At 54.3% G+C, this 25,872-nt stretch overlaps 1 protein-coding gene across 1 annotated transcript; it reads right to left on the bottom strand.

Moving 5' to 3' along the window:
• Window positions 1-905: 905 nt before the first annotated feature.
• TPP1 (tripeptidyl peptidase 1) lies at window positions 906-25,537 on the bottom strand. The gene is made up of 13 exons (XM_074953797.1): window positions 25,402-25,537; window positions 24,205-24,282; window positions 23,716-23,855; window positions 23,212-23,362; window positions 6,360-6,481; window positions 5,390-5,586; window positions 4,907-5,105; window positions 3,625-3,813; window positions 3,297-3,369; window positions 2,429-2,549; window positions 2,109-2,267; window positions 1,887-2,024; window positions 906-1,567 (listed from the first exon to the last, which is right to left on the bottom strand). Exons 1-13 carry the CDS (start codon window positions 25,410-25,412, stop codon window positions 1,427-1,429), a joined length of 1,719 nt encoding a protein of 572 aa, XP_074809898.1. The 5' UTR covers window positions 25,413-25,537; the 3' UTR covers window positions 906-1,426.
• Window positions 25,538-25,872: the final 335 nt, after the last annotated feature.

Genomic DNA, 25,872 nt, shown 5'->3' with positions numbered 1-25,872 from the left:
ACATGCTCTCAGCCCCCCAAAAACCCACCGTCTCCCGCCACATACACACAACACGCTCCCTGTTACATTCCACCCTACCATTTGAATAGCACGTTGCAGTCACTTGCATGCTGGGATAGCTGCCCATAATGCACCGCTCCCAATGCCGCTGCAAGTGCCCCAAATGTGGCCACGCCAGTGTTCTTGCAGCTGTCCGTGTGGACAGACCGCAGGGCTTTTCCCTGCTGCGCTCTCCGAAGGCTGGTTTAACTCAAAGTGCTCTACATCTGCAAGTGTAGCCAGCCCTTAGTGTTCAGCCAGGCCCATACATGGCCAGGTCTCCTGAGCCTGGCTGCTGTCAAAGCCAGTTTGGCAATCTGGCTCTGTCCCTTTGTTCTTATGTCTGCTCTGTGCTAGAATATTAACTCAGTTTAACTACATCCCTCAGGGATGTGAAAAACCCACCACGTTGAGAGTCACTGTTAAGCCACCCTAAATCCCTGTCCCCCCAGCTACACCATCTCTTGGGGAGGTGGATTACCTGCACCACTGGGAGAACCGCGGTGTAACAAGCCCTTGGTCTCAGTCATGCATGTCTCTCCCAAGGCCAGCTCGTAAGCCAGCCACTGACACCTTCCCGCTTTGTTCTCCAGCTGGGGGCAGTACCAGGGATGGGGAAACCTGCTAGGCTGAATCTCCCGGCCTCCTGACTCCATGAGCGACAGGGTTTGTTTCAGCCTGTCCTTTAATGACCCACTCATAGCACACAACAATCACACACAGGCCTCAGCTCTCCAGCTCTGCTTTACCCTGTCCATAACTGGGCGCAGCACAGAGGGAAACGAAAGACACCTAGGAATCCCAAAACGCAGGCCAAAATTCCCCGAGTCCATGAAGCAGTAAATAGCGGCAGCCAGGTGTTTTATTTGCTCCAACCCCGAATCAGCCCATCCCTCCACCCCACTGCACTACTGGGGACACTCCCAGCGCCAAGACCCTTATTTCCTTGCGCTGTTGCTGCTCCCCCTGAGGAAAGTTCATGTGAGAGCATCTCCCCTCCCTGTGCGGGACTCCCCCAAAGCAGCTCCCACCATGTCACCCCCTCCTGGGGGCCTGGGGCCAGGCAGGGGAATGCACAACTCAGCTGCCACACTGGGCTGCAGAGTAGCAGCGCCTGAGATAACTGGAGGGAGGCACCAGCAGGCCTGAGCGCGAGGTAGGGGGAAGCCTGAGCTGTTTCTTTCCAGGAGGCCCTGAATCCCCGCCTGCTCACTAAGGTAAAGGGGCAGGAGGAGCAGTGACCTGCCCCTTGGCCCTACAGCTCAGAGGAAGGTGCCCCTGCTCAGGATAGATGTGGTGGGAGGGAGGGGGCGAGAATGGGGGTGATCCTGTGGTTTAGCCCACTGTGTACCCGTCTAGCCCCAGGTCTTTCCTCCTGCTGTCGGCATCACTGGTTGAGCAGAGCTCTCAGGAGCTGTGGGAAGTTGGGGGTGCCCCAGCCTGTGACGGGGTCCCAGGAGGGGCCAGCACAGAACCCCTGCCCTTCCACTGCTGCATCCAGACACGACAGGTGGCAGCCCATGGTGACCTGGGGAGTCAGAGAGCTCAGTAAGTGCACGCTGCAGTCGCTAGCTGCCCCGACCGAATGCAGACAAGCACAGAGCCAGGAGCAGGGCAACGGGGAATCACTGCCCTGCAGAGGGGGAGTTCCAGCTACAGGACACTCCAAGGCTGGGGCTGGAGAAACGCCAGCCAGGCCGTCCCCTCCCCTGGATCCAGGGCAAACCAGGGGGGATCCCTTCTTCCTCCACCCTCAGATAGGGCTCGTCTCTCCAGCTCCCAGGCCTGCGTCCTCCCCTTGCACAGAGACCACAGCTGCCGACACTTCACCCCTCAGCCCCACTCACATCGTAGAGGGCGGTGCTAGGTCCCTTCTCCTGCAGTTTGTAGAGCGCTGGGTTCAGGAAGCCCAGGGGCGGCAGACCTTTCTGCAAACGGCGGTCGTTGATCAGGGCCACAATGCCCCCCACCACAGGGGTGGAGGCCTGGCGGGGGAGGAAAGGTGCGTCAGGGCCCTGGAGATGTCCGGGGACTCATTGCCCGCGGCCCTGCCTAGGGCTGCTCCTTACCGATGTCCCAGACACCCAGGGCAGGGGGATGCGGTTGGTCACCACCCAGTAGCTGTCGGACAGGGCAGCCAGGTCGGGGTAGGCACGGCCGCTGCTGCTGTAGTAGGAGCGGGGTGGCAGCTTTGGGGCCGAGCGCAGGAAATTCCTGACAGCTGCAGCCTGGAAGAGACAGACAGATGGGGAGGGAACCTGCCCCTGCCCCCGCCCCCCCTCCACCATCCTGCCCTCACCACCGCCCCCAGCCACCCCCCACCCCACCTGCCAGCTACTGCGCTGCACTTCCCGCACCCAGCCCCACACCCCGGCCCAGCCCCACATACCTGGTAGTCAGGCATAGGGAAGACATTGCTGAAGCCCCCGCCGCTGATATAGTCTGTCACCTCCCAGGTCACTCGGAAGGGGTTCTTAAAGGCTGTGCCACCCACTGTGGTCACATAGGGGCTGTGGGGACAGGTGTGGGGAGCTGCACGGCCAGGCCACCAGAGACAGCTTCTCATTGTGGGGCCAGCAGCTCCCACAACGGAGAGACTCTCACAAATACTGCAGGAGCCCCCACTTCTCTGGCCTTCCAGGCCCCACTGCCCCCTAGTGCTGGCAGTTCTCAGGGCTCCCTCCCCGCACGGCCCTGGGATTGCTCAGGCCCCCAGTTCTCAGTCAGTTTGCATTGGTCTCTGAGCCCCTTTCCATTCCCTGGGGAACCTTGCTGCCTGCCCTGACCGGCCTTCCCCTTTAGCCTTCCCCTCCTGTCTGCCCCTGCCGTCTGCCCCATCCCGCCTGCCCCTCCAGCCTTCCCAGCCAGGCCTGCCCTCCCTGCCTTCCCCCGCCCGGCCTGCCCCGGCCCGCCTTCCCCTCCTGCCTGCCCCCACCGCCTTCCCCCTCCAGCCTGCCCTGACCCGCCTGCCCCACCTGGCCTGCCCCTCCAGCCTTCCCTGCCTGGCCTGCCCCCGTCCGGCCTTCTCTCACCCTCCAATCTCATCTGTGTTGCTGCTCCCCATCTCTGCCACAGCAGCCCCAAACCTCCTGGCTGGGGCTCTGCCAGGAGCACTCAGCCCAGGGCAGAGCAGGGCCAGGAGTTGTAACAGGCTGCGCCCCCCCATGGCCGCTTGGCCAGGGCACTGCATGCTGAGCTTGAGGCCAGGGTTGCAGCATTGTCTGCCCAAGACTTCCCAGCCCTCCCCACCCCTTTACCTGGAGGCTGGGAAGCTGGGCCGGAAAGTGTGCCTCCCTCCAGCAAGCTTTCTGCAGCCAGCTCCCTCATCACCTGCAAGGCAGGAGTTCTGGGTCAGCCTGGCCTGTGGGTGGCGGTGACAGACGGGGCCGAAGGGGATGGCCGGTGAGGCCTGGACCCTTGTTGGGGCCAGGAGCCAGGCACCCACCTCCCCACCCGAGCGCTGCAGGGAGTGACCAGGGGGACTCCTGGGTCTCAGCAGCGTCCATACGGCACAGCCAGCAGGATCCACACGCTCCCAGGGAGGAAGGCAGCTGAGGGCAAGAGGCACCAGCAGGCTGCATGTACCTGAGGCAAAGAGCAGAGTCAAGCCCCGCGCAGCAGCCTTCATGAACTCCACATTGAGACGCTTCATGTAGGCCCTGGACAGGCTGTCCTCATCGTCGCCGTAGCTCACCGAGTGCACCGAGGGCAGCGAGGACGTGTTACTGAGCAGCAGCAGCCAGGCCAGGAAGGGCTCCTGGCTCTCATGCCTCCCTGCAAGGGGCAGCAGAGAAGGATCAGCCCCATCTGGAGCCTCCATCCCCATGGGGCAGAGCAGAGAAGGCCCAGGAGAGGGAAAGCAGTGCAGGAACATAACATGGGTTAGAGTACTTCTAGCCCCCAGGTCTCATCCTGGGCACTAATAGAGACGATATAACATCCCTGCCAGAACTGTTACTCACTATACTCATTGCAGTCAGCGAATGGCCCGTCCCTCATTTAATCTTGCCAAGTCCTTGGCCTCAGATGCATCCTATGGCAGTGAGTTCCACAGGCTAATTACATACACCATGAAAAAGTATTTCCTTTACATGTCACTGATTGTCCCCCGTCCCGTTGCTGAGAGACTGGGAAAACAGAAGCCCACAATCTCCCTTCTCTTGACCAATCAGTAGTGATAGACTTTTCTCATGTCACCTCTCATTCGTATCACTTCTCCCAGTCGTTTCAATCTCTCTTGCACCCAAGAGAGATAAAAAGAACTGGCCAAGCAGCTTCCTGAACCACTTATCTTGGATTTCTATCAGTTCTAGAGCACTGGGGAAGATCCACAGGACTGGAAGAAAGCTCACATTGTGCCAATATTCAAAGAGACCGTAAACGGGACAGCCTGGGAAATTATAGGTTTGTTGGTGATCATAGAATCATAGAATATCAGGGTTGGAAGGGACCTCAGGAGGTCATCTAGTCCAACCCCCTGCTCAAAGCAGGACCAATCCCCAATTTTTGCCCCAGATCCCTAAATCGCCCCCTCAAGGATTCAACTGACAACCCTGGGTTTAGCAGGCCAATGCTCAAACCACTGAGCTATCCCTCCCCCCCAAGTTAAGATAATGGAGTGGCGGACACAGGACTCGATTAATAAAGAAGTAAAGGAGGATAACAATTAATGCCAATCAACGTGGGTTTATGGGGGGGCACAGGCCTGTGTCGGGATGGGGTCGGTACTTGCATGGCGGGGGGGGAGTGGGGGGGGGGGAGGAGAGCACAGGCTCGTGTCGGGGTGGGGTCAGTACCTGCGTGGAGGCCTGTATGTGTATGGGGGGGATGTGGGGGGGGGGGGCCTGTGTCAGGGTGGAGTCAGTACCTGCATTACTGAAGACCCAGGTGGAGATGTTGGCACCTGTGCTCATGATGTACTCCACATCCAGGCTGGCCTCCAGCCCTGCCTTGCCCAGCCCTTGGTGCCCGACCACCTGGTCAACCTGGGAGCGGTGCCCAAAGCTGCTTCCGAAGAGCCACATGAACTCCGCCAGGTCGGCCGGATGGAAATACTGCTCCAGGAACTGTGGGGACAGGCAGGGACACTGTGACATTCCTCCCCCACCCAGAGCACCGTCCATCCCCCAGGCTCCCAGACTGGGACAAGCGCGCACCCCCTGCTGGGATCCCCACTGGCTGTCCCTGAGCCGGCTTCTGTGCTCCACACTGGCCTCGCTTCTGCTGTCAACAGGTGGGGTTCCCATAGATCCTGGGGCACAGGTAGGCCACTGTTATGGGGTGAGTGTGTAACCATGGTTACCTGGGCTCAAGCATGGCTATTGTCACGGAAGGGTGTCACCACGGTTACCTGGGCACAGGCCTGGCTGTTATTGGGCAATGACCCAATGTCCTCATCCGTCAGGTTGTATCTCTTGCGGATGACAGCGGGCGTCACGCCCAGATGGAAAGCTACCCTCCTCTGCTGGTACCGTGCCATCGCCTCCTCCTTCCTCGAAGCTCTGGTCACCATCTTCCTTTCCGCAGGGAACCGGTGCAGGCCACCCACTGGATGCCAAGGAGAAAGCACAAGAGGCAGGGTTAGGGCCTGCGTCTCCAGTGGGGTGTGTGTGTGTGTGGGGGGGTCTGTTCTAGCCCCTCCTCCTTTCTGGTCTGCATGGGAGCAGTGAAAGCTCATTCACTCTGCGCTGGGAGCCTCCCAGACCTCCGCCCCAGCAGGGCGGGGCTGGCCCATGTGCGGATGAGAGATGACACAAAGAGCCAGGTGTTGCAAGATGGGCGCTCTTCCCTTGGGGTCAGTGCAGCCACAGTGCCCAGCAGGCTCCCCAGAGTCAGCGTACCCCTACAACCAAACCGCTTCCATGCCTCCCTGCAGGGAAGAGCTAAGATTCCCCTTCACCTCCTATCCCAAAATGCTCCCTAGTGTTCTTGTGTCATTGCTGAGTAGCTGCTGCTTCCCACCCCAGAGGTGGCTGCATGGTAGTGGCAGGTAACGTCACCCCATATCCTTCACCTCGCACGGCGGGGGTGGGAGCATCAGGCTTGGCTAACACTAGTTAATAATGCGTGGCCTGTTTCCCCATTTGCAGAGTAGAGACCCCAGGACAGGCCTAGGGACACTGGTACCATGTCTGGGAGTAGGAGGGGCCTGACCAGCCAAGAAGGAGAGTGGAGTGGCTGAGGAATTGCAGGAGCCAGCCGGGAGCAGCAGGTGCTTGGGTTAGCACATCTCACACACCAGGTGAGTCTGCATGAGCTCTCCAGGTCTCCACAGCGCCGGGAACATGCAGCCCTTCCCCCCAGCCCAGGCCAGCTCATACCAAAGTCAATGTGCTCAGCCAGCTCCTCATGGAGGGTGTAGTGGACAGGGGAGCGCACAGCGCTGCGCTGGCCGCTCACATAGCGATGGAACCGGGCTCCTGGCAGGAGATGCTCTGCTGTGCTGCGAGAATCAAACGCCACCCATCAGCCTGGGGTAGAGGGGGACCGCCTCCCGGCTCCACCCCTGTGGCTGCTGGAACTCAGGCAGCCCTGCCCCTCCCCGCACTACCCTCCCCCAGGCATGACCCGGCTCACACTCTGTACACTGTGACATTCCCCAGGGTACGTGCTAGACCCTCGAACAGCTGCATCCGCATAATTCTCAAACCTGGGGCCTGTTATACTGCAGCGCTTGTCAGAGCCATCAGCATGTGCCTGCTCAAAGCCATCAGCATGTGCATTCACTCCCCGCTAGAAACAGGAGCCCTCTGACCAGTCCCTCATGAACTACGTATAGGGAGACATCCGCAAAGTCCTAGCCCCAGCCTCGTCTCTCAGAAATGTGCGTCTGGCACTGCTGAACAATGCAAGCACGTGAAAGGTCTATCCTTTCACAGGAGAATGATATGCACCAGCCTTGCTATCCCAAACAGAGCTTCCCACATGCAATCCAGACAGACTGGTTAAGATAAAACAATAAGACACTTTTATTAACAACAGAGAGACAGATTTTAAGTGATTTCAAGGGATGATGCTCAGGATTGTTACAAAATGAAAATAAAGGCGCAAAGCGCAAGCTCACCCCTAACTTAACAAGCTAAGTGAACTGAAAAGCAAATGTTCTGTCTCACCACATGCTGGGTCTCCTCCCCTTAGCTCAGCGCTCTGAGAGCGGCTGATGTCATGAGCGGCGATGGAGGAGGAGAGAAGGGAATTGGAGGCTGCTGACTCTCAGGCCTGGTCTATGCTACAGAGTTAGGGCGGTAAGGCAGCTGATCTGCCCTAACTGTAAGTGTCTACACCACAATGGTGCTCCTGCCAAGGGAAGTTGCCTCCTAGATCGCCTTGATAACTCCACCTCCGCGAGAGGCGCAGCGCTTAGGGCGATGTAGTCAGGGCCTGTTGGCTGTCAGCCCAGCCTGGGGCTCACAGCTGGAACCTGGCCCCCTGCCCCTGCCCCGGGGCTCATAGCTGGATCCCCCCCTGGCCCCGGGGCTCACAGCTGGAATCACACCCCACCCCGGGGCAGACAGCCCGAGCTGGCAGCTGGGAGCCCGGCACGGGGCTCGGTTTCATAGCAGGGAGCCTGCCAGCAGCGAAACAGACATTGTCCCTTGCTCCCCACAGCAGAGGCACTAGAACCAGCCCAGAAGGCTGACACCACAGAGACAGGCACGCCTCCGCCTGACCGCCCCATTACCGACAGTGCAGCAACGGGGGCTGGGGCCAGGCGGAGCAGCGATGGACTAGGGCAAGGGCAAGGTCACCAGACACCCAGTTCCCAGTAGGATCCAAACCCCAAATAAATCCGTTCTACTCTGTATAAAGCTTATACAGGGTAAACTCATAAATTGTCCGCCCTCCATAACACTGATAGAGAGAGATGCACAGCTGTTTGCCCCCCAGGGATTAATCACTTACTCTGCGTTCATTAACAAACAAAAGTATAAAAAGTAGGATTTAAGTGGTTTCAAGTAATAACAGAACAAAAAGAAAAGGAGTACTTGTGGCACCTTAGAGACTAACAAATTTATCTGAGCATGAGCTTTCGTGGGCTACAGCTCACTTCATCGGATGCATGCAATGGAAAATACAGTAGGAAGACAGATATACACACAGAGAACATGAAACAATGGGTATTGCCATACCCACTATAACAAGAGTGATCAATTAAGGTGAGCTATTATCAGCAGGAGAAAAAAACCTTTTGTGGTGATAATAAGGATGGCCCATTTCCAACAGTTGACAAGAAGATGAGAGTAACAGTGGGGGGAGGGGGGGAAATAAGCATGGGGAAATAATTTTACTTTGTGTAACGACCCATCCACTCCCAGTCTTTATTCAAGTCTAATTTAATGGTGTCCAGTTTGCAAATTAATTCCAATTCAGCAGTCTCTGGTTGGAGTCTGTTTCTGAAGTTTTTTTCTTGTAATATTGCGACTTTTAGGTCTGTAATCAAGTGACCAGGAAGATTAAAGTGTTCTCCGACTGCTTTTTGAATGTTATAATTCATGTTATGATCAAGAATTATAACAGTCAAAGTGATGATTTTATGGGTCATTGTCCTGGTTTGCTAGAGAACATTTGCTTGTATACTTGCAGTACAGACAATACCTCTGTCTGTTCGAGTGGTGTTATGTTATGGCGTACCTCAATGCTTTCACGGGATGAGTTGTTTTGGAATTCAGTCACCAAATCAATGAGGTTGGAGACCTCAGATTCTCCTTCAATACAACAAATCACATTTACCATTGCTTCCCTGCGGTACTGGGTTTACAATGGCGCCAGTGCCACCATGGCGCTGGGCCCACACTCAGAAGGAGCCCAGGCCTGGCCCGCTCACGCTGCACACCGAGGCCCCACCAGCTCCTCTCCACCCCATCCCAGTGCAGCTTCAGCTCCAGGCTGTCTCTGCTGCTCACCACCTGTGGGGTCCCACCTGCCTCCCCAGAGCTGAGCCACCTGGGACAGGTGCAGAAGCCTGGCCAGTCTCAGCCAATGTGGGGGGCTTGGCTGGGCCCCTCCAGGCAAGTGGGTCCTGAGGAAGCCTGGCTGGGAGCAGGCACTGGCCTGGCTGATTGTGCCACCCCCGAGGGGCTGGAGCGATTCCCTGCCCTGGGATCAGGACCGGCCCCAACTGCACCGGCAGCTCAGCCTGGCAGACACAGTCACCTTCCAGCAGGGCTGATAAGTGCGGCCGGGGGCCAGGACGTGGGGGAGTGGGTCTCTGAGGGGTCTGTGGAGGGCACTGTGTAGTTGTGGTGGGAGGGCTGTGAGGAAGGGCACTGGGAGGTGGGGGAGATCTGTGTGTTGGGGTGCTAGGGAGTGGGGGTTCTGTGTAGGGTGCTGGGCAGTTGTGGTAATGTGCAGGGCACTGTGCATTTGGGTGGGAGGGCGGGGGGGGGCGGGGGCTCTGGACATAGCAGGTCTGGGTGACAATGGGATGGGGGCGAGGGCTGTGCTGTGGCATGGGCCCGCTCCCGAGGGGAAGGGGCATGCTAGCTGCACAGGACCGGGCAGGCCTGTGTATGTCTAGCAGCTGCCAGTTTATAAACAGTTCCCTTGCACTGGGCTGGGCGGACCAGCCCCCCACTCCCCCCACTATGCCCCGCCTGTTGCCTCTAGCCGGTCCCTTGCTCCAGGGACCCATCTCCCCTGGCCATTGCCCCCATGGAGCCCACAAGCATGTTTGGCGCTGGGCCCACAAATGGTTAATTTGGCCCTGCTTCCCTACTGTGGCTGGCTTTAAGCGTATTTATACGTACTGTCTGTGGGGCAGTTTTACTGTGAGGGCTTTTAAAATGATAGGGTGAACAAATGCACCTTTCTACCACTTCAAAAGGTCCCTCATGAGAGTTTTGCATTTTGTATCTTTTCACAGGGATTAGCACCAGTACCACAGCCCTCACTTCAAAAGATCATTCACAAGCATTTTTACCATACCACATCTTTAGTTTGATTTGGCTGTCAGTGAGGTTAGTTTACATAAGAATGGCCATACTGGGTCAGACCAAAGGTCCATCTAGCCCAGTATCCTGTCTTCCGACAATGGCCAGTGCCAGGTGCCCCAGAGGGATTGAACAGACAGGTTATCATCAAGTGAACCATGCCCTGTCACCCAATCCCAGCTTCTGGCAAACAGAGCATCCCTGCCCATCTTGGCTAATAGCCATTGATGGACCTATCCTCCATGAATTTATCTAGTTCTTACTGGAACCCTGTTATAGTTTCGGCCTTCACAACATCCTCTGGCAAGGAATTCCACAGGTTGATTGTGCGTTGTGTGTTCGTTTTAAACCTACTGCCTATTAATTTCATTTGGTGACCCCTAGTTCTTGTGTTATGAGGAGGAGTAAATAACACTTACTTATTTACTTTCTCCACATCAGTCATGCCTTTATAGACCTGATTCGTATCCTCCCTTAGTCGTTTCTTTTCCAAGATGAACAGTCCCAGTCTTATTAATCTCTCCTCATAACGCAGCCGTTCCATACTCCTAATCATTTTGGTTGCCCTTTTCCAATTCCATTTTATCTTTTTTGAGATGGGGCGACCACATCTGCCTGCAGTATTCAAGATGTGGGCATACCATGGATCTATATAGAGGCAACATGATAGTTTCTGTCTTATTATCTATCCCTTTCCTAATGATTCCCAACATTCTGTTTGCTTTTTTGACTGCCGCTGCCCATTGAGTGGATGTTTTCAGAGAACTATCCCCAATGACTCCAAGATCTCTCTCGAGTGGTAACAGCCAATTTAGACCCCATCCTTGTGTAGCTGGGATTATTTCGTTGCCCTGTCACCCAGTTTTGTGAGATCCCTTTGTAACTCTTCACAGTCTGCTTTGGACTGAACTTGAACCACATCCATCTTATCTCTCAGCAATTTTCCAAACCTTTGTAAATACTCTGTCATGGGCTTCTTCCTCTGTCTTACTGTCCCCTTCCCACGAGGCTCTGATGAGATCTAGAAGTCCCCTCACTTTCCTTCCATATAGGCGATCAAATGGGACAAACCCTGTAGACTCTTGGGACACTTCCCTATAAGCAAACAGACCAGGTAACATTTCATCCCAGCCCTGGGCCCTTTTGTTTGCATGCATTCCAGCATAGATACCACTGTCCCACTGAATCTCTCCACCAAACCATTTGGCTCTGGGTGATATGGGGCAGCCTTTAGTTGATTCACTCCACACAACTTTCATAATTCACTGAAGAGATGGGACATGAAATCTGTCCAAGATTTCACCAAGATCTGAGAAAAATCTTTTTCAGGAAATCCACTCTGCTGAAAATAGTGAAAAGGGCTTTTGCCACAGTGTTTGTTAGCTTCTGTGTTAGACAGAGCCACTGCCTCTACTGGCAAAATCCACTAGGACTAAGATATATCTTCCGCCTTTGGGCAGGGAGCAGCATCAGGCCTACAATGTATATTACCACCCTAAAAATTGGTTTCAGAGTAGCAGCCGTGTTAGTCTATATCTGTAAAAGGAAAAGGAGTACTTGCAGCACCTTAGAGACTAACAAATGTATTTGAGCATAAGCTTTCGTGAGCTACAGCTCACTCACAGGCAACGGGGTGTAGAGGAATTTAGAACTTCTGAGTTTGAAGGCACCGGAAGGGTCATCAAGTCTAACACCCTGCCAAGATGCAGGATTTGTTGTGCCTAAACCATCAAAGACAGATGGCTCTCCAGCCTCCTTTGGAAAACCTCCAGTGAAAGAGCTTCCATGACCTCCGAAGGCATCTGTTCCATTGTCTTCCTGTTTTTACAGTTAGAAAGTTCTTCCTGAGATTTAATCTAAATCTGCTATGCTGCAGTTTCATCCCATTGCCTCTTGTCCTGCCCTCTGTGGCCAGAGAGAACAACTCTGAAGACCACTAACATGTCCCACACTTAATCTCCTGTCTTCCAGACTAAACATACCCAGTTCCTTCAGCCTTTGCTCGTATGGTTTGTATTCCATCCCTTGGATCATCTTTGTCATTTGCCTCTGGATCCTTTCCAGTTTCTCTACATCCTTCCTAGACATTGGTGACCCAAACTGGACACAACACTTCAGCTGAGGCCTGGCCAATGCTGAGTAGAGGAATACTATCACCTCCTGCGACTTGCATGCTGTGCCAATGTGACGAAGTGGAAATGTTCTTAATGTTTTGTCCGATTACTGTGTATGCCTCAGTTTCCCCTACGTGTTACTCAAGTATCTATGTGAGTGCGGGAAGACGATGGTGGACACTCTGTATCCTGGCCACTGATGTCCTCTGCTGAAAGAGACAAAGCACAGAGGCGGGGCAGCTGAGCATGGCTGAGGCTGGGCTGCTGGAAGCTGGTAAGTTTCCTGTTTTGGGACTTGGGGGGGCAGATAGGGGGAGCCTTGAGCTCTGGGTTCCCCCAAGATGGACTTACCACAGAAATTAGGAACGTTCAGCAAACAAGCTCTGTTCTACCCTGTGTTCCCGATAACTAATAACCCGTCTGTGTCACACGCTGGCGGAGTCACAGCTGCCTGTGGAGTGGCGGGCAGGGCCCTTTGGGGGCATGTGAGTCTTCCCCACGTGGCCCATCAAGGTGGACTCGCTGCAGGGAGCTCACGGGCTGAACAGGGGGCTGAACGCTCCAAGGTCAGACCCAAGGAAGTGCTGAAACCATGGAGGCTCCTTGCCCTAGTGAGAGCAGGCCGTGATGGGAGAGACACTGCACTAGAGTTCTGACTTCACTCCAAGTGGCTCCTGACTCTGTGACAGCCTCTGTTAATGCAGCCCAAAATTGCATTTGCTTTTTTTGCAGCAGCAGCGCATTGCTGACTCATGTCAAGGTTGTGATCCACTTCGAGTCCCAGATCCTTCTCAGCAGTGCTGCTGCCAAGCCACTTTAGGCTGACCAGACAGCAAGTGTGAAAAATCGGGACAGGGGGTGGGGGTAATAGGAGCCTATATAAGAAAAAGCCCCAAATATTGTGACTGTCCCTATAAAAATCGGGACATCTTGTCACACTAAGCCAGTTATCCCCCATTCTGTATTTGTGCATTCAGTTTTTCTTTCCTAAGTGTAGCAACTGACATGTCTCTTTGTTGATTTCATTTTGTTGTCTATAGCCCAGTTCTCCAATTTATCAAGATCCCTCTGAAGTTTAGTTCTATCCTCCGAAGTGTCGGTGGCCCTCCTGCCACGGCCCAGCTTTGTCTCATCTGCATATTTGATCAGTACTTTCTCTATTCTTACATCCAGCTCATTAATACAGATGTAAAATAACACCAGACCCAGAATAGATTCCTGTGGAACCCAACTTGGGATCTCCCTCCAATCCAACATCATTCTATTAATAGTTACTCTGTTTGCGGATGTTTAACCAATTACATATCCACTTGATGGTGGTTCTGTCGAGCCCACATTTCTCCAACGTACCTCCGCTAGGTATCTGCAAATTGAATGTTTTATACATTGCTCTAGTAACTTCCCACATATGGAGGTCAGCCTGACTGGTCTATAGTTCCCTGACTCCTCCTTTCCCCCTTTTTAAAGATGGGCACTATGTTAGCTCTTCTCCAGTCTTCTGGGACCTCTCCTGTCATCCAGGAATTTGCAAATATTATTGCCAGAGGCTCAGAGATTTCTTCAGCTAATTCCTTCAGCACTCCGAGGTGAACAGCATCAGGCCCTGCTGACTTGAATTCATTCAAATTAGTTGAAAGAACACAGAGATCTTCTCTTATCCCGATCTGCATTCCTTCCCCTTTATTGTCTGTGGTAACTTCGCTAGTCATCTGGTCACATATTTTTTGTGTGAAGCAAAGTAGACATTGAGCAGCTCTGCCTTTCTATCATGAATCCCTGATCTTTTTTTTTGTCTGATGTATTTGTATAATCTCTTCTTGCCATCTCTAACATTGAGCTGTAACTCATTCTTTGCCTTGGCTTCCCTGATTTTGTCCCTACACGCTCATACTATTCCCATGTACACTTCTTTGATAACATGCCCCTCCTTCCATTTCCTGTATGGGTCCCTCTTGGGTTTGAGAGAGCTAAAAAGTTCCTTGTGCAGCCACATTGGCCTCCTGTGGCTCTTGTTCTCTTTCCTCATCAGAAATAGCCTGATGCTGAGCCTCTAGTATTACATAATTTAAGAACTGCCAGCCCCTTTGACTCCTTTTCTTCCTAATTGGTCTTTCCATGGGATCTTGCCTACTATTTCTTTGAGTCAGTTGAAATCCACCTTTCTGAAGTCCAGTATCCTTGTTTTCCTGTTCTCATGTCCTCCTTTCCATAGGAATTCTATCAGATCATGATCACTTCCTCCCAAGTTCCTGACCACCTTCGCTTTGCAACTAATTCATCCCTGCTGGTCAAAACTAGATCCAAAATAGATGACCCCCCAGTTGTTTCCTCAACTTTCTGAAGCAGAGACTTGTCCCCTACACATGCTAAGAAGTTGCAGGACAGATGTTTGGCTGTAATAGTCTTCCAACAGATATTAGGGAAGTTAAAATTCCCCATTAATATTCATTCATGTGTTAGCTAATCTTGTTACCTGCTTGAAGAATGACTCATCCACTTCCTCTTCCTTATGTGGTGCCTATAATAGATCCCCACTGTTAGGATATAGATATTCAGGCCTGTCTGTAAAGGCCTATACTCTAAGAATTTAGGTGTATTCTTATCACTTGGCTAGTTCTAGAGGTATAAAAGAGAGAATCAAAATCACTGTCTGCCGGTGTAAGGTCCTTCTCTTACTGTGACAGTCTGAGGCCCTGTTCTTAGGCTAAGGCCTTTGGCTAAGCAACAGAGGCAGCCATAAGCTGGGAAGCGACCGGTCACATCCTCACATTCCAACCTAGTCATATTGAAATAAGGTGCTCTTGGGCTGTTAGGTATACAATCCTGTCCTGATAGTTGCCTATCACCTCCAGAGAAAGGGACGTACCTAGAAGATGTAAAAGGAAACTTAGTTTGATAGCATCCTGTCTGGCAAGAACTCACTTATCAATAGCTGGGATGTGAAATCCTCATTTCTGTGTTTGTTCTATCACTGTAGTCCCTATTTCCCCATTGTTTGTCTGTATAATCTCTGTCTGGTTCTGTGATTGTTTCTGTCTGCTGTATAATTAATTTTGCTGGGTGTAAACAATTAAGGTGGTGGGACCACCACTCCCAAGAGAAGGAGGCGGGTGGTGGTGGTCGGGGACTCTCTCCTCCGGGGGACTGAGTCATCTATCTGCCGCCCTGACCGGGAAAACCGAGAAGTCTGCTGCTTGCCAGGGGCTAAGATTCGCGATGTGACGGAGAGACTGCCAAGACTCATCAAGCCCTCGGATCGCTACCCCTTCCTGCTTCTCCACGTGGGCACCAATGATACTGCCAAGAATGACCTTGAGCGGATCACTGCGGACTACGTGGCTCTGGGAAGAAGGATAAAGGAGTTGGAGGCGCAAGTGGTGTTCTCGTCCATCCTCCCCGTGGAAGGAAAAGGCCTGGGTAGGGACCGTCGAATCGTGGAAGTCAACGAATGGCTACGCAGGTGGTGTCGGAGAGAAGGCTTTGGATTCTTTGACCATGGGATGGTATTCCATGAAGGAGGAGTGCTGGGCAGAGACGGGCTCCACCTTACGAAGAGAGGGAAGAGCATCTTTGCGAGCAGGCTGGCTAACCTAGTGAGGAGGGCTTTAAACTAGGTTCACCGGGGAAGGAGACCAAAGCCCTGAGGTAAGTGGGAAAGCGGGATACCGGGAGGAAGCACAGGCAGGAACGTCTGTGAGGGGAGGGCTCCTGCCTCATACTGAGGCGATCAGCAGGTTCTCTCAAGTGCTTATATACGAATGCACAAAGCCTTGGAAACAAGCAGGGAGAACTGGAGGTCCTGGTGATGTCAAGGAATTATGATGCGATTGGAATAACAGAGACTCGGTGGGATAACTCGCATGACTGAAGTACTGGCATGGATGGGTATAAACTGTTCAGGAAGGACAGGCAGGGCAGAAAAGGTGGGGGAGTAGCACTGTATGTAAGGGAGCAGTATGACTGCTCAGAGCTCCGGTACAAAACTGCAGAAAAACCTGAGTGTCTCTGGATTAAGTTTAGAAGTGTGAGCAACAAGAGTGATGTAGTGGTGGGAGTCTGCTATAGACCACCGGACCAGGCAGATGAGGCTTTCTTCCGGCAATTCGCAGAAGCTACTAGATTGCACGCCCTGGTTCTCATGGGTGACTTTAATTTTCCTGATATCTGCTGGGAGAGCAATACAGCGGTGCACAGGCAATCCAGAAAGTTTTTGGAAAGCGTAGGGGACAATTTCCTGGTGCAAGTGCTAGAGGAGCCAACTAGGGGGGGAGCTTTTCTTGACCTGCTGCTCACAAACTGGGAAGAATTAGTGGGGGAAGCAAAAGTGGATGGGAATCTGGGAGGCAGTGACCATGAGTTGGTTGAGTTCAGGATCCTGACACAGGGAAGAAAGGTAAGCAGCAGGATATGGACCCTGGACTACAGGAAAGCAGACTTCAACTCCCTCAGGGAACGGATGGGTAGGATCCCGTGGGGGACTAACATGAAGGGGAAAGGAGTCTAGGAGAGCTGGCAGTATTTCAAGGAATCCCTGTTGAGGTTACAGGGACAAACCATCCCGATGAGTCGAAAGAATAGTAAATATGGCAGGCGACCAGCTTGGCTTAACGGTGAAATCCTAGCGGATCTTAAACATAAAAAAGAAGCTTACAAGAAGTGGAAGGTTGGACATATGACCAGGGAAGAGTATAAAAATATTGCTCGGGCATGTAGGAATGATATCAGGAGGGCCAAATCGCACCTGGAGCTGCAGCTAGCAAGAGATGTCAAGAGTAACAAGAAGGGTTTCTTCAGGTATGTTGGCAACAAGAAGAAAGCCAAGGAAAGTGTGGGCCCCTTACTGAATGAGGGAGGCAACCTAGTGACAGAGGATGTGGAAAAAACTAATGTACTCAATGCTTTTTTTGCCTCTGTCTTCACTAACAAGGTCAGCTCCCAGACTGCTGCGCTGGGCATCACAGCATGGGGAGTAGATGGCCAGCCCTCTGTGGAGAAAGAGGTGGTTAGGGACTATTTAGAAAAGCTGGACGTGCACAAGTCCATGGGGCCGGACGAGTTGCATCCGAGAGTGCTGAAGGAATTGGCGGCTGTGATTGCAGAGCCATTGGCCATTATCTTTGAAAACTCGTGGCGAACGGGGAAGTCCCAGATGACTGGAAAAAGGCTAATGTAGTGCCAATGTAAAAAAGGGAAGAAGGAGAATCCTGGGAACTACAGGCCCGTCAGCCTCACCTCAGTCCCCGGAAAAATCGTGGAGCAGGTCCTCAAAGAATCAATCCTGAAGCACTTACATGAGAGGAAAGTGATCAGGAACAGTCAGCATGGATTCACCAAGGGAAGGTCATGCCTGACTAATCTAATCGCCTTCTGTGATGAGATTACTGGTTCTGTGGATGAAGGGAAAGCAGTGGATGTATTGTTTCTTGACTTTAGCAAAGCTTTTGACACGGTCTCCCACAGTATTCTTGTCAGCAAGTTAAAGAAGTATGGGCTGGATGAATGCACTATAAGATGGGTAGAAAGTTGGCTAGATTGTCGGGCTGAACGGGTAGTGATCAATGGCTCCATGTCTAGTTGGCAGCTGGTGTCAAGTGGAGTGCCAGGGGTCGGTCCTGGGGCCGGTTTTGTTCAATATCTTCATAAATAATCTGGAGAATGGTGTGGATTGCACTCTCAGCAAATTTGCGGATGATACTAAACTAGAAGGAGTGGTAGATACGCTGGAGGGTAGGGATAGGATACAGAGGGAGCTAGACAAATTGGAGGATTGGGCCAAAAGAAATCTGATGAGGTTCAATAAGGATAAGTGCAGGGTCCTGCACTTAGGACGGAGGAACCCAATCCACCGCTACAGACTAGGGACCAAATGGCTAGGCAGCAGTTCTGCGGAAAAGGACCTATGAGTGACAGTGGACGAGAAGCTGGATATGAGTCAACAGTGTGCCCTTGTTGCCAAGAAGGCCAATGGCATTTTGGGATGTATAAGTAGGGGCATAGCAAGCAGATCGAGGGATGTGATCGTTCCCCTCTATTCGACATTGGTGAGGCCTCATCTGGAGTACTGTGTCCAGTTTTGGGCCCCACACTACAAGAAGGATGTGGATAAATTGGAGAGAGTCCAGTGAAGGGCAACAAAAATGATTAGGGGTCTGGAACACATGACTTATGAGGAGAGGCTGAGGGAACAGGGATTGTTTAGTCTGCAGAAGAGAAGAATGAGGGGGGATTTGATAGCTGCTTTCAACTACCTGAGAGGTGGTTCCAGAGAGGATGGTTCTAGCCTATTCTCAGTGGTAGAAGAGGACAGGACAAGGAGTAATGGTCTCAAGTTGCAGTGGGGGAGGTTTAGGTTTGATATTAGGAAAAACTTTTTCACTAGGAGGGTGGTGAAACACTGGAATGCATTACCTAGGGAGGTGGTAGAATCTCCTTCCTTAGAAGTTTTTAAGGTCAGGCTTGACAAAGCCCTGGCTGGGATGATTTAATTGGGGATTGGTCCTGCTTTGAGCAGGGGGTTGGACTAGATGACCTCCTGAGGTCCCTTCCAACCCTGATATTCTATGACTCTATGATATAATTGGTTAAATAATCATGTTACAATATGTTAGGATTGGTTAGTTAAATTTCAGATATTGGTTAAGGTATAGCTAAGCAGAACTCAAGTTTTAGTATATAGTCTGCAGTCAATCACGAAGTGAGGTGGGTGGGGGAAATAAGAACAGGGAATGGGGGTAGGGAAATTGGAATCATGTTTGGCTAAGGGCAGGAATGGGAACAGGGACACAGGTGTAAGGCTCTGTGGTGTCAGAGCTGGGAAGGGGTACACTAAGGAAGAAAACTGGAATCATGCTTGCTGGACGTTCACCCCAATAAACATCCAATTGTTTGCACCTTTGGACTTCGGGTATTGTTGCTCTCTGTTCATGCAAGAAGGACCAGGGAAGTAAGTGGGTGAAGAAATAAGCCCCCTAATACCCACCATAATATCTCGTTATCCTCACCCAGAGACTCAGTAGGTCTGTCGCTAACTTCCTCTTGGACCAAGTAGAGACATTCTTGATGTACAGTGCAACGCCTCGTCCTTCTCCGCCCATATCTGTCCTTCCAGAACAAACTATATCCCTCAGTGCTGGTACTCCAGTTGTGACAGTTGTGTCACCAAGTCTCTGTAAAGCCAATTAAGTCACAATTTTCTTTATATACCATGACTTCCAGTTCATCCTGCTTGTTCCTCATTCTCCTTGCATTGTATACAGCCATAAAAGATACTTTGCAGACTGCCCTGGTGTTTTTCTTCTTGTCTCTAACTTTGGGGCCCTCCAGATCTCCTTCTCTTCTGACATAAGTCACAAGATCTGCAATAGTCTCATGTTATTCTGTATCCCTGGCCAATAAAAACCCTTTTCTAACTTATCGTAGGCCCTCTATGCTCCCAAGTGATCAGCTAAAGGGCAGTGGTGGGCCAGCAACATTAACTCCCCACAGCGCTGGGCAGGCATAACTAGTTGATAGTAAGGTTTCCCAGGGTTTTTAATCATTCCCCATGGGAGCTTTCCTGTACATCCTTAATCTTCAAAAAACCTGTCTCCGTCTCCCCTCACTGGTGCGCCCTCTAGGACAGTGGTTCCCAAACATTTCCTTGCATAACCCCATTTTCACATGTATTGCTTCCCATGACCTCAGAGAGCATGGAGGACACCATTTCAAAATGGCAGCTTCCACAAAGCGTGACCTCGCACACTTACGGTGCATCTGAGGGCACACTGTGCGGAGGATGCCATTGTGGAAAATGGCATTTTCCACACACTCAGGATTGCTGAGGTCCCATCTCCTGATGGAGTGACTCCCCCAGGGGCGTGACTCACATTTGGGGGCTGCTGCTCTAGGACAGCAGTTTTCCAACTTTTTTTCTGGCAACTCAGTTGAAGAAAATTGTTGATGCCCACCACCCAACAGAGCTGGGGATGAGGAGTTTGGGATGCAGGAGGGGATCAGGGCTCTGGGCTGGGGATGAGGGGTTTGGGGTGCAGGAAGGGGCTCTGGGTTGGGTTGGGGCGTGGGCTTACCTTGGGCAGCTCCTGGTCAGCGGCACAGCGGGGGTGCTAAGGCAGGCTTCCTGCCTGTCCTGGTATCACGGACCGTGCTGCGCCCCAGAAGAAGCCAGCAGCAGGTCCAGCTCCTAGGCGGAAGCAGCAAGCAGCTCCGCGCAGCTCTCGACTGCAGGCATCACTCCCCCCAGCTCCCATTGGCTGGTTTCTGACCGATAGGAGTGTGGAGCTGGTGCTCAGGGCATGGACAGCACCCTGAGCCCCGTGGCCCCCCGCCTAGGAGTCGGACCTGCTGCTGGCCGCTTCCGGGGTGCAGCGTGGTGTCAGAACAGTTAGGTACTATCCTGCCTTAGCCAGGCAGCACGGCCGACGGGACTTTTAACGGCCAGGTCAGTGGTGACCTGAGCCGTCGTTACCCAGTGACTTCGGGTTGCGACCCAGTACTGGGTCGCAACCCGCAGTTTGAAGACCTCTGCTCTAGGATGTGTCTATTTGTGCTTTCTAGAGCACTGTCTGCCCTCTGCTCATCTGCAAGATGCTGGCAGCTAACAACTGGGCAGTCACAGAGGTTAGCGCCTCCCCACAAACAGCATGCTCTTTTCCTCTGCTATACAATTGGTGTCAGCCTGAAAAGCACACTGCTTCTCTCTGCTGAGCAGTAAGTGCGCACCCCGCCCCCTCAGTAATCGTCTTTACTGTTCCCTTTGGGGATTACAGAACAATATTCCCTGGGATATTGAAGTAATTGGAACGGTGCAGAGAAGGGCAACAACCATGCCGAGGGCTGTGGAACAGCGTCCGCATGGAGAGAGATAAAAAGACTGGGGCTGTTCAGTGTGGAAAAGAGATGACGGAGTGGGGGTACGACAGGGGTCTATAACATCATGACTGGCATAGAGAAAGTGAACAGGGAAGTGTTATTTACCCCTTCACATAACACGAAAACCAGGGGTCACCCAACGAAATTAACAGGCAGCAGGTTTAACACAAACTTAAGGAGGCACATTTTCACACAACGCACAGTCAACCTGTGCAAATCATTGTCAAGGGATATTGGGAAGGCCAAAGTAGAACTGGGTTCAAATAAGAATTAGATGAATTCATGGAGGATAGGTCAGTTAATGGCTATTAGTCAACATGACAGGGACACAACCTCATGCTCTGGGTGTCCCTAAACTTCTGACTGCCAGACGAGACTGGACAACAGGGGATGGATCACTTGAGAAGTTGCTCTGTTCTGTTCATTCCCTCTGAAGCACCTGGCACCAGCCACTATTGGAAGACAGGATACTGGGCTAGATGGACCATTGATCTGACCCAGTATGACTGTCTGGACATGTTCAAAATATCATTTCCTACCAGCATTTCTATTGGAATACAATCCAACTCCCCAACTTTTAAGCTACTCTACAGAACTTCCCACTCCAAATGCACATTAGCCAAAGTCACAGAAATTCCATATTTTCCCTATGCCAGGTAATATATGTCAGTCTCTTTGACCATGAGAAATCTGAGCACCAGTTTCCCTCCACCCTAGACATTCTTTTCAGTTCACCTTGGCAACTGTGGCTGTAGGTACTGATAATACCACGTTGCCAAGTACATCAAAAGGAAGCCAGATCTCAGTCGGCCAAAGACAACGAGGAGGAAGTACCACAGTTCTTCAACCACAAATGGCTATGTCTGTAGCAAAACCAACTCCAGAACTGAAACAAAAGACACACATGAAAATTCCAGAATTTTTTTACCACTGTAATATTCCCTTTTCTGTTACGGAGTGTTACGGAGTCACCAGGGCGATGCTCTGAAACTACTCCATACGAAGCCAGTCAGGACTCTGGGGGAGCCTCCTCTCTCTGAGCATACGGTTTCCAGGGCAAGAAGCTTACACAGCTTTGACCTTCCTGGGTCTGAAGTTACGAAGGGGCGGTCATAGCATCAGTGCAGGCAGCTGGAGCAGCCTCTGCTGAAGTCACACCCCCTCATTCCCACCACCTACACATTGACACAATACACAGGGAAACTGAGGCACACATAGCATTCATGCAAAACAGTAAGACTCACATACAACATAACAAGGGAAAATCCCCACTTCATCACACCGAGCATCCAACTTTTCAAGCAACGATCAGCTGCCGAAGGTTAGGCTACAAACTACCCAATCGAAAGCAGATAGAAGGGGAACTATTAGATGTTGCTACTGATGGCTTGAGGGTGGAAGCATGCAACAAATTACATGGAAAAGTAGCCACATTCCTACTGGATGGCTGGAGTAAAGTGCACAATGACCCAGGGATAGCTAACTGCATACAAATGGGGAGATTAGGGTTTACGTATCAGGAGCTGACACTGGAAGCAGTAAGACAACTGAGAAGTAGCGTGTGACACTGGGAAGAGAAGCCAAGCCACTAACAAATGCACTGCACAGTTGTGTTGTTTAGAGCTACCTGACAGAGTATGAGACGTGCTTTGGAACGACATACCACCAGTTACGTATGGATGTACATCAGACCAGTTAAATCTACTCAGACAAGACCTAGCACCAAGTGCTTTGATGAAACAATATTGTGGATTTACAAAAGTATTTTCATAATCACCATCAGCCTGGAGCCTGGTTAACAAAATGCCAAGGATATGTAAAATCCCAAATCCCTGCTGACATGCGATGGACCAAACAACATGCCTGGAAACATATGTTCAGCCGCTTTATTTTAGGCTTGTGAGCGACCACAAGGCAGACCGCAAGGACAGAGCGGCGGTGGCCTGCAATATGCAGAAGATCAGACTGGAAGATTTGGTGGTCTCTTCTGGTCTTAAACTCTGTGACACTTGAGACCTGCAGGCATTTCTTGGCCAACACCGGAAACATGAGGAAGCAATTCCCCTGAACAATCCAGCCCCAGATTGATATAGAGATGGCCCAATGCCACGCAGCCCCCACCACTTGGGCAGGGGTCAACGAGCACACAGCATGGGACCCTATGCAGGGGTTACATCCCTGACCCGACACAGACCACAGGGTCCTGGCTTCTCCTTCCACACAGCTCAGCCCCAGCCCCACCCCCCGGCCAAGGGACTCACCTTGCTGGCATCACGCACTCTAGGAAGTCCAAGGTGCTAATGGTCTTGCAGCCCTTAATGCCGTAGGCCCCCAGCCACTTGTGCACGGTGCTGAGCGTGAGGAGAGATGGCTGGACAAGTGTGCGCAGCTCCTCCAGTGACAGGTACTTTCCTGCAGCACAGGGCAGAGGCAACAGCTAGTTGGCCCCCACCCAGGAGGTGAGTGGGGGGGGCAGTAAGGCAGTTCTCTCCTGGAAGAGTCCAGCACTCCCCATGTTCCAGTGAAACATCTCCATATTTGTGCCCTTGGACTCCCACCACAGCATGTTTTCCCCCATGTTGCCAGATTCTGCTCTTCACAGCACCTGCGCCCAGAAGCAACTGCACTGGCTGGGCAAAGATATGCTCCCCGGGCCGGGGGAGGGGGTGAGGGGGTGGGCGGGGAAAGCAGGGGCCAGCTGCATGAACAGCCCCAAGGCCCTCTGGAAGATCCCCCTCGGTCCCTGCTCTCTCCGGGGCAGTTACCATACTGAGGTGAATCGGGGTCCGAGACTCTTCCCACCAGCTTCGCCAGATGCTCCACGTTCTGCTGCCTGAGGGCAAAGGTCAACACAAGCTCGTCCAAGGGAGCGACCCGGCCCACGTGGCTCCATCCAGCAGGGACTCTGAGGGGAAGAGCGATCCTGTGGTGACCCAGCAGGATGGAGTGGGGCCCAAACAGCATGAGCAGAGCTGGTGCTAGGCATAAGTAGAGCGACTCACGGGGGCCCCCCAAAATATTCCTGTGTAGAGGCCGCAATGGGCTAGCATCCCCTCTGGGAGGGTGCGGGGAAACTCAGTTACGCTGGGAGCTCCAGACACCCCTGAGCCAGGACTCTGCCCCACCCAGCAGGGCGCTGCCCCTGGATAGTCCAGGTGCCTGGGTGAGAAAAAGGGAGCGGCGGGAGGGTGGCCTTCAGGCAGAGCAGAACCCAGCACTGGGTGCTCAGTCCCCACCCACGGGGCAGCACTTACCGGAGACTCTGGTCCGGCTCTGGGCCCGCTCGGGAGAGGCACCAGCCCGCGAGACTCACAGCGACCACAAGCAGGAACCTGCCACCGAAAGCACAGTGGACAGCATCAGGGCTGGATCAGGGAGACCCCCCCGCCCCTCCTCCCCCTTCCCCGCCGGGGGGACCCCCCCCCCGCAGCTCCTCCCCCGCCGGGGAGACCCCGCCCCCCCGCAGCTCCTCCCCCCTCCCCCGCCGGGGGGACCCCGCGCCCCCCGCAGCTCCTCCCCCCTCCCCCGCCGGGGAGACCCCGCCCCCCCGCAGCTCCTCCCCCGCCGGGGGGACCCCGCGCCCCCCGCAGCTCCTCCCCCCTCCCCCGCCGGGGAGACCCCGCCCCCCCGCAGCTCCTCCCCCCTCCCCCGCCGGGGGGACCCCGCCGCTCCTCCCCCTTCCCCGCCGGGGGGACCCCCCCCCCCGCAGCTCCTCCCCCGCCGGGGGGACCCCGCGCCCCCCGCAGCTCCTCCCCCCTCCCCCGCCGGGGAGACCCCGCCCCCCCGCAGCTCCTCCCCCCTCCCCCGCCGGGGGGACCCCGCCGCTCCTCCCCCTTCCCCGCCGGGGGGACCCCCCCCCCCGCAGCTCCTCCCCCGCCGGGGGGACCCCGCGCCCCCCGCAGCTCCTCCCCCCTCCCCCGCCGGGGAGACCCCGCCCCCCCGCAGCTCCTCCCCCCTCCCCCGCCGGGGGGACCCCGCCGCTCCTCCCCCTTCCCCGCCGGGGGGACCCCCCCCCCCGCAGCTCCTCCCCCGCCGGGGGGACCCCGCGCCCCCCGCAGCTCCTCCCCCCTCCCCCGCCGGGGAGACCCCGCCCCCCCGCAGCTCCTCCCCCCTCCCCCGCCGGGGAGACCCCGCCCCCCCGCCGCTCCTCCCCCCTCCCCCGCCGGGGAGACCCCGCCCCCCCGCCGCTCCTCCCCCGCCGGGGAGACCCCGCCCCCCCGCCGCTCCTCCCCCCTCCCCCGCCGGGGAGACCCCGCCCCCCCGCCGCTCCTCCCCCCTCCCCCGCCGGGGAGACCCCGCCCCCCCGCCGCTCCTCCCCCTTCCCCGCCGGGGGGACCCCGTTCCTCCTCCCCCCGCCGCTCCTCCCCCTCCCCCGCCGGGGAGACCCCGCCCCCCCGCCGCTCCTCCCCCCTCCCCCGCCGGGGGGACCCCGTTCCCCCTCCCCCCGTTACCGCGCCTCCATCCCGTCCCGTCTGTCCCCAGCCCGAATCGAGGTCAGGTGCAGAGTCGGTCACATGATCCGATGAAACCACGTGACGAACCCGCTGCTGGGGTCACATGACAAGAGGCCCAGCCGGGGCGGGGGGTGGGGCCGTCGTTGGGTTTCAGAGTGAACGAGCCCTGGCGCCCGGCGCTGCGGGGACCTAGGCCAGGCCCCGCTGGGAGCCCCGCGGCCAGGGGCCGCCTCCCGCCCCGGGTCCTGCGCCGTCGGGTGGCTGCTGGTCGGGGCCGGAGCCCGGGCGGGGCGGCCGGTGGGGGGAGGGGGCATGGTGCAGTGGGTTGGGGGGCGGGAACGGTGTGGGGGGAGGAGGGGGCATAGTGCAGTGGGCTGGGGGGCGGGCTGTGGGGAGGGGGCGGGAACGGTGGGCATGGTGCAGTGGGCTGGGGGGCGGGAATGGAGGGGAGGGGGCATGGTGCAGTGG

Source organism: Natator depressus, chromosome 1 (assembly GCF_965152275.1).
Source record: "Natator depressus isolate rNatDep1 chromosome 1, rNatDep2.hap1, whole genome shotgun sequence".
Lineage (NCBI taxonomy): Eukaryota > Metazoa > Chordata > Testudines > Cheloniidae > Natator > Natator depressus.
Note: the sequence above shows the minus strand (reverse complement) of the source record. Positions and strands in the feature narration are given on the sequence as shown.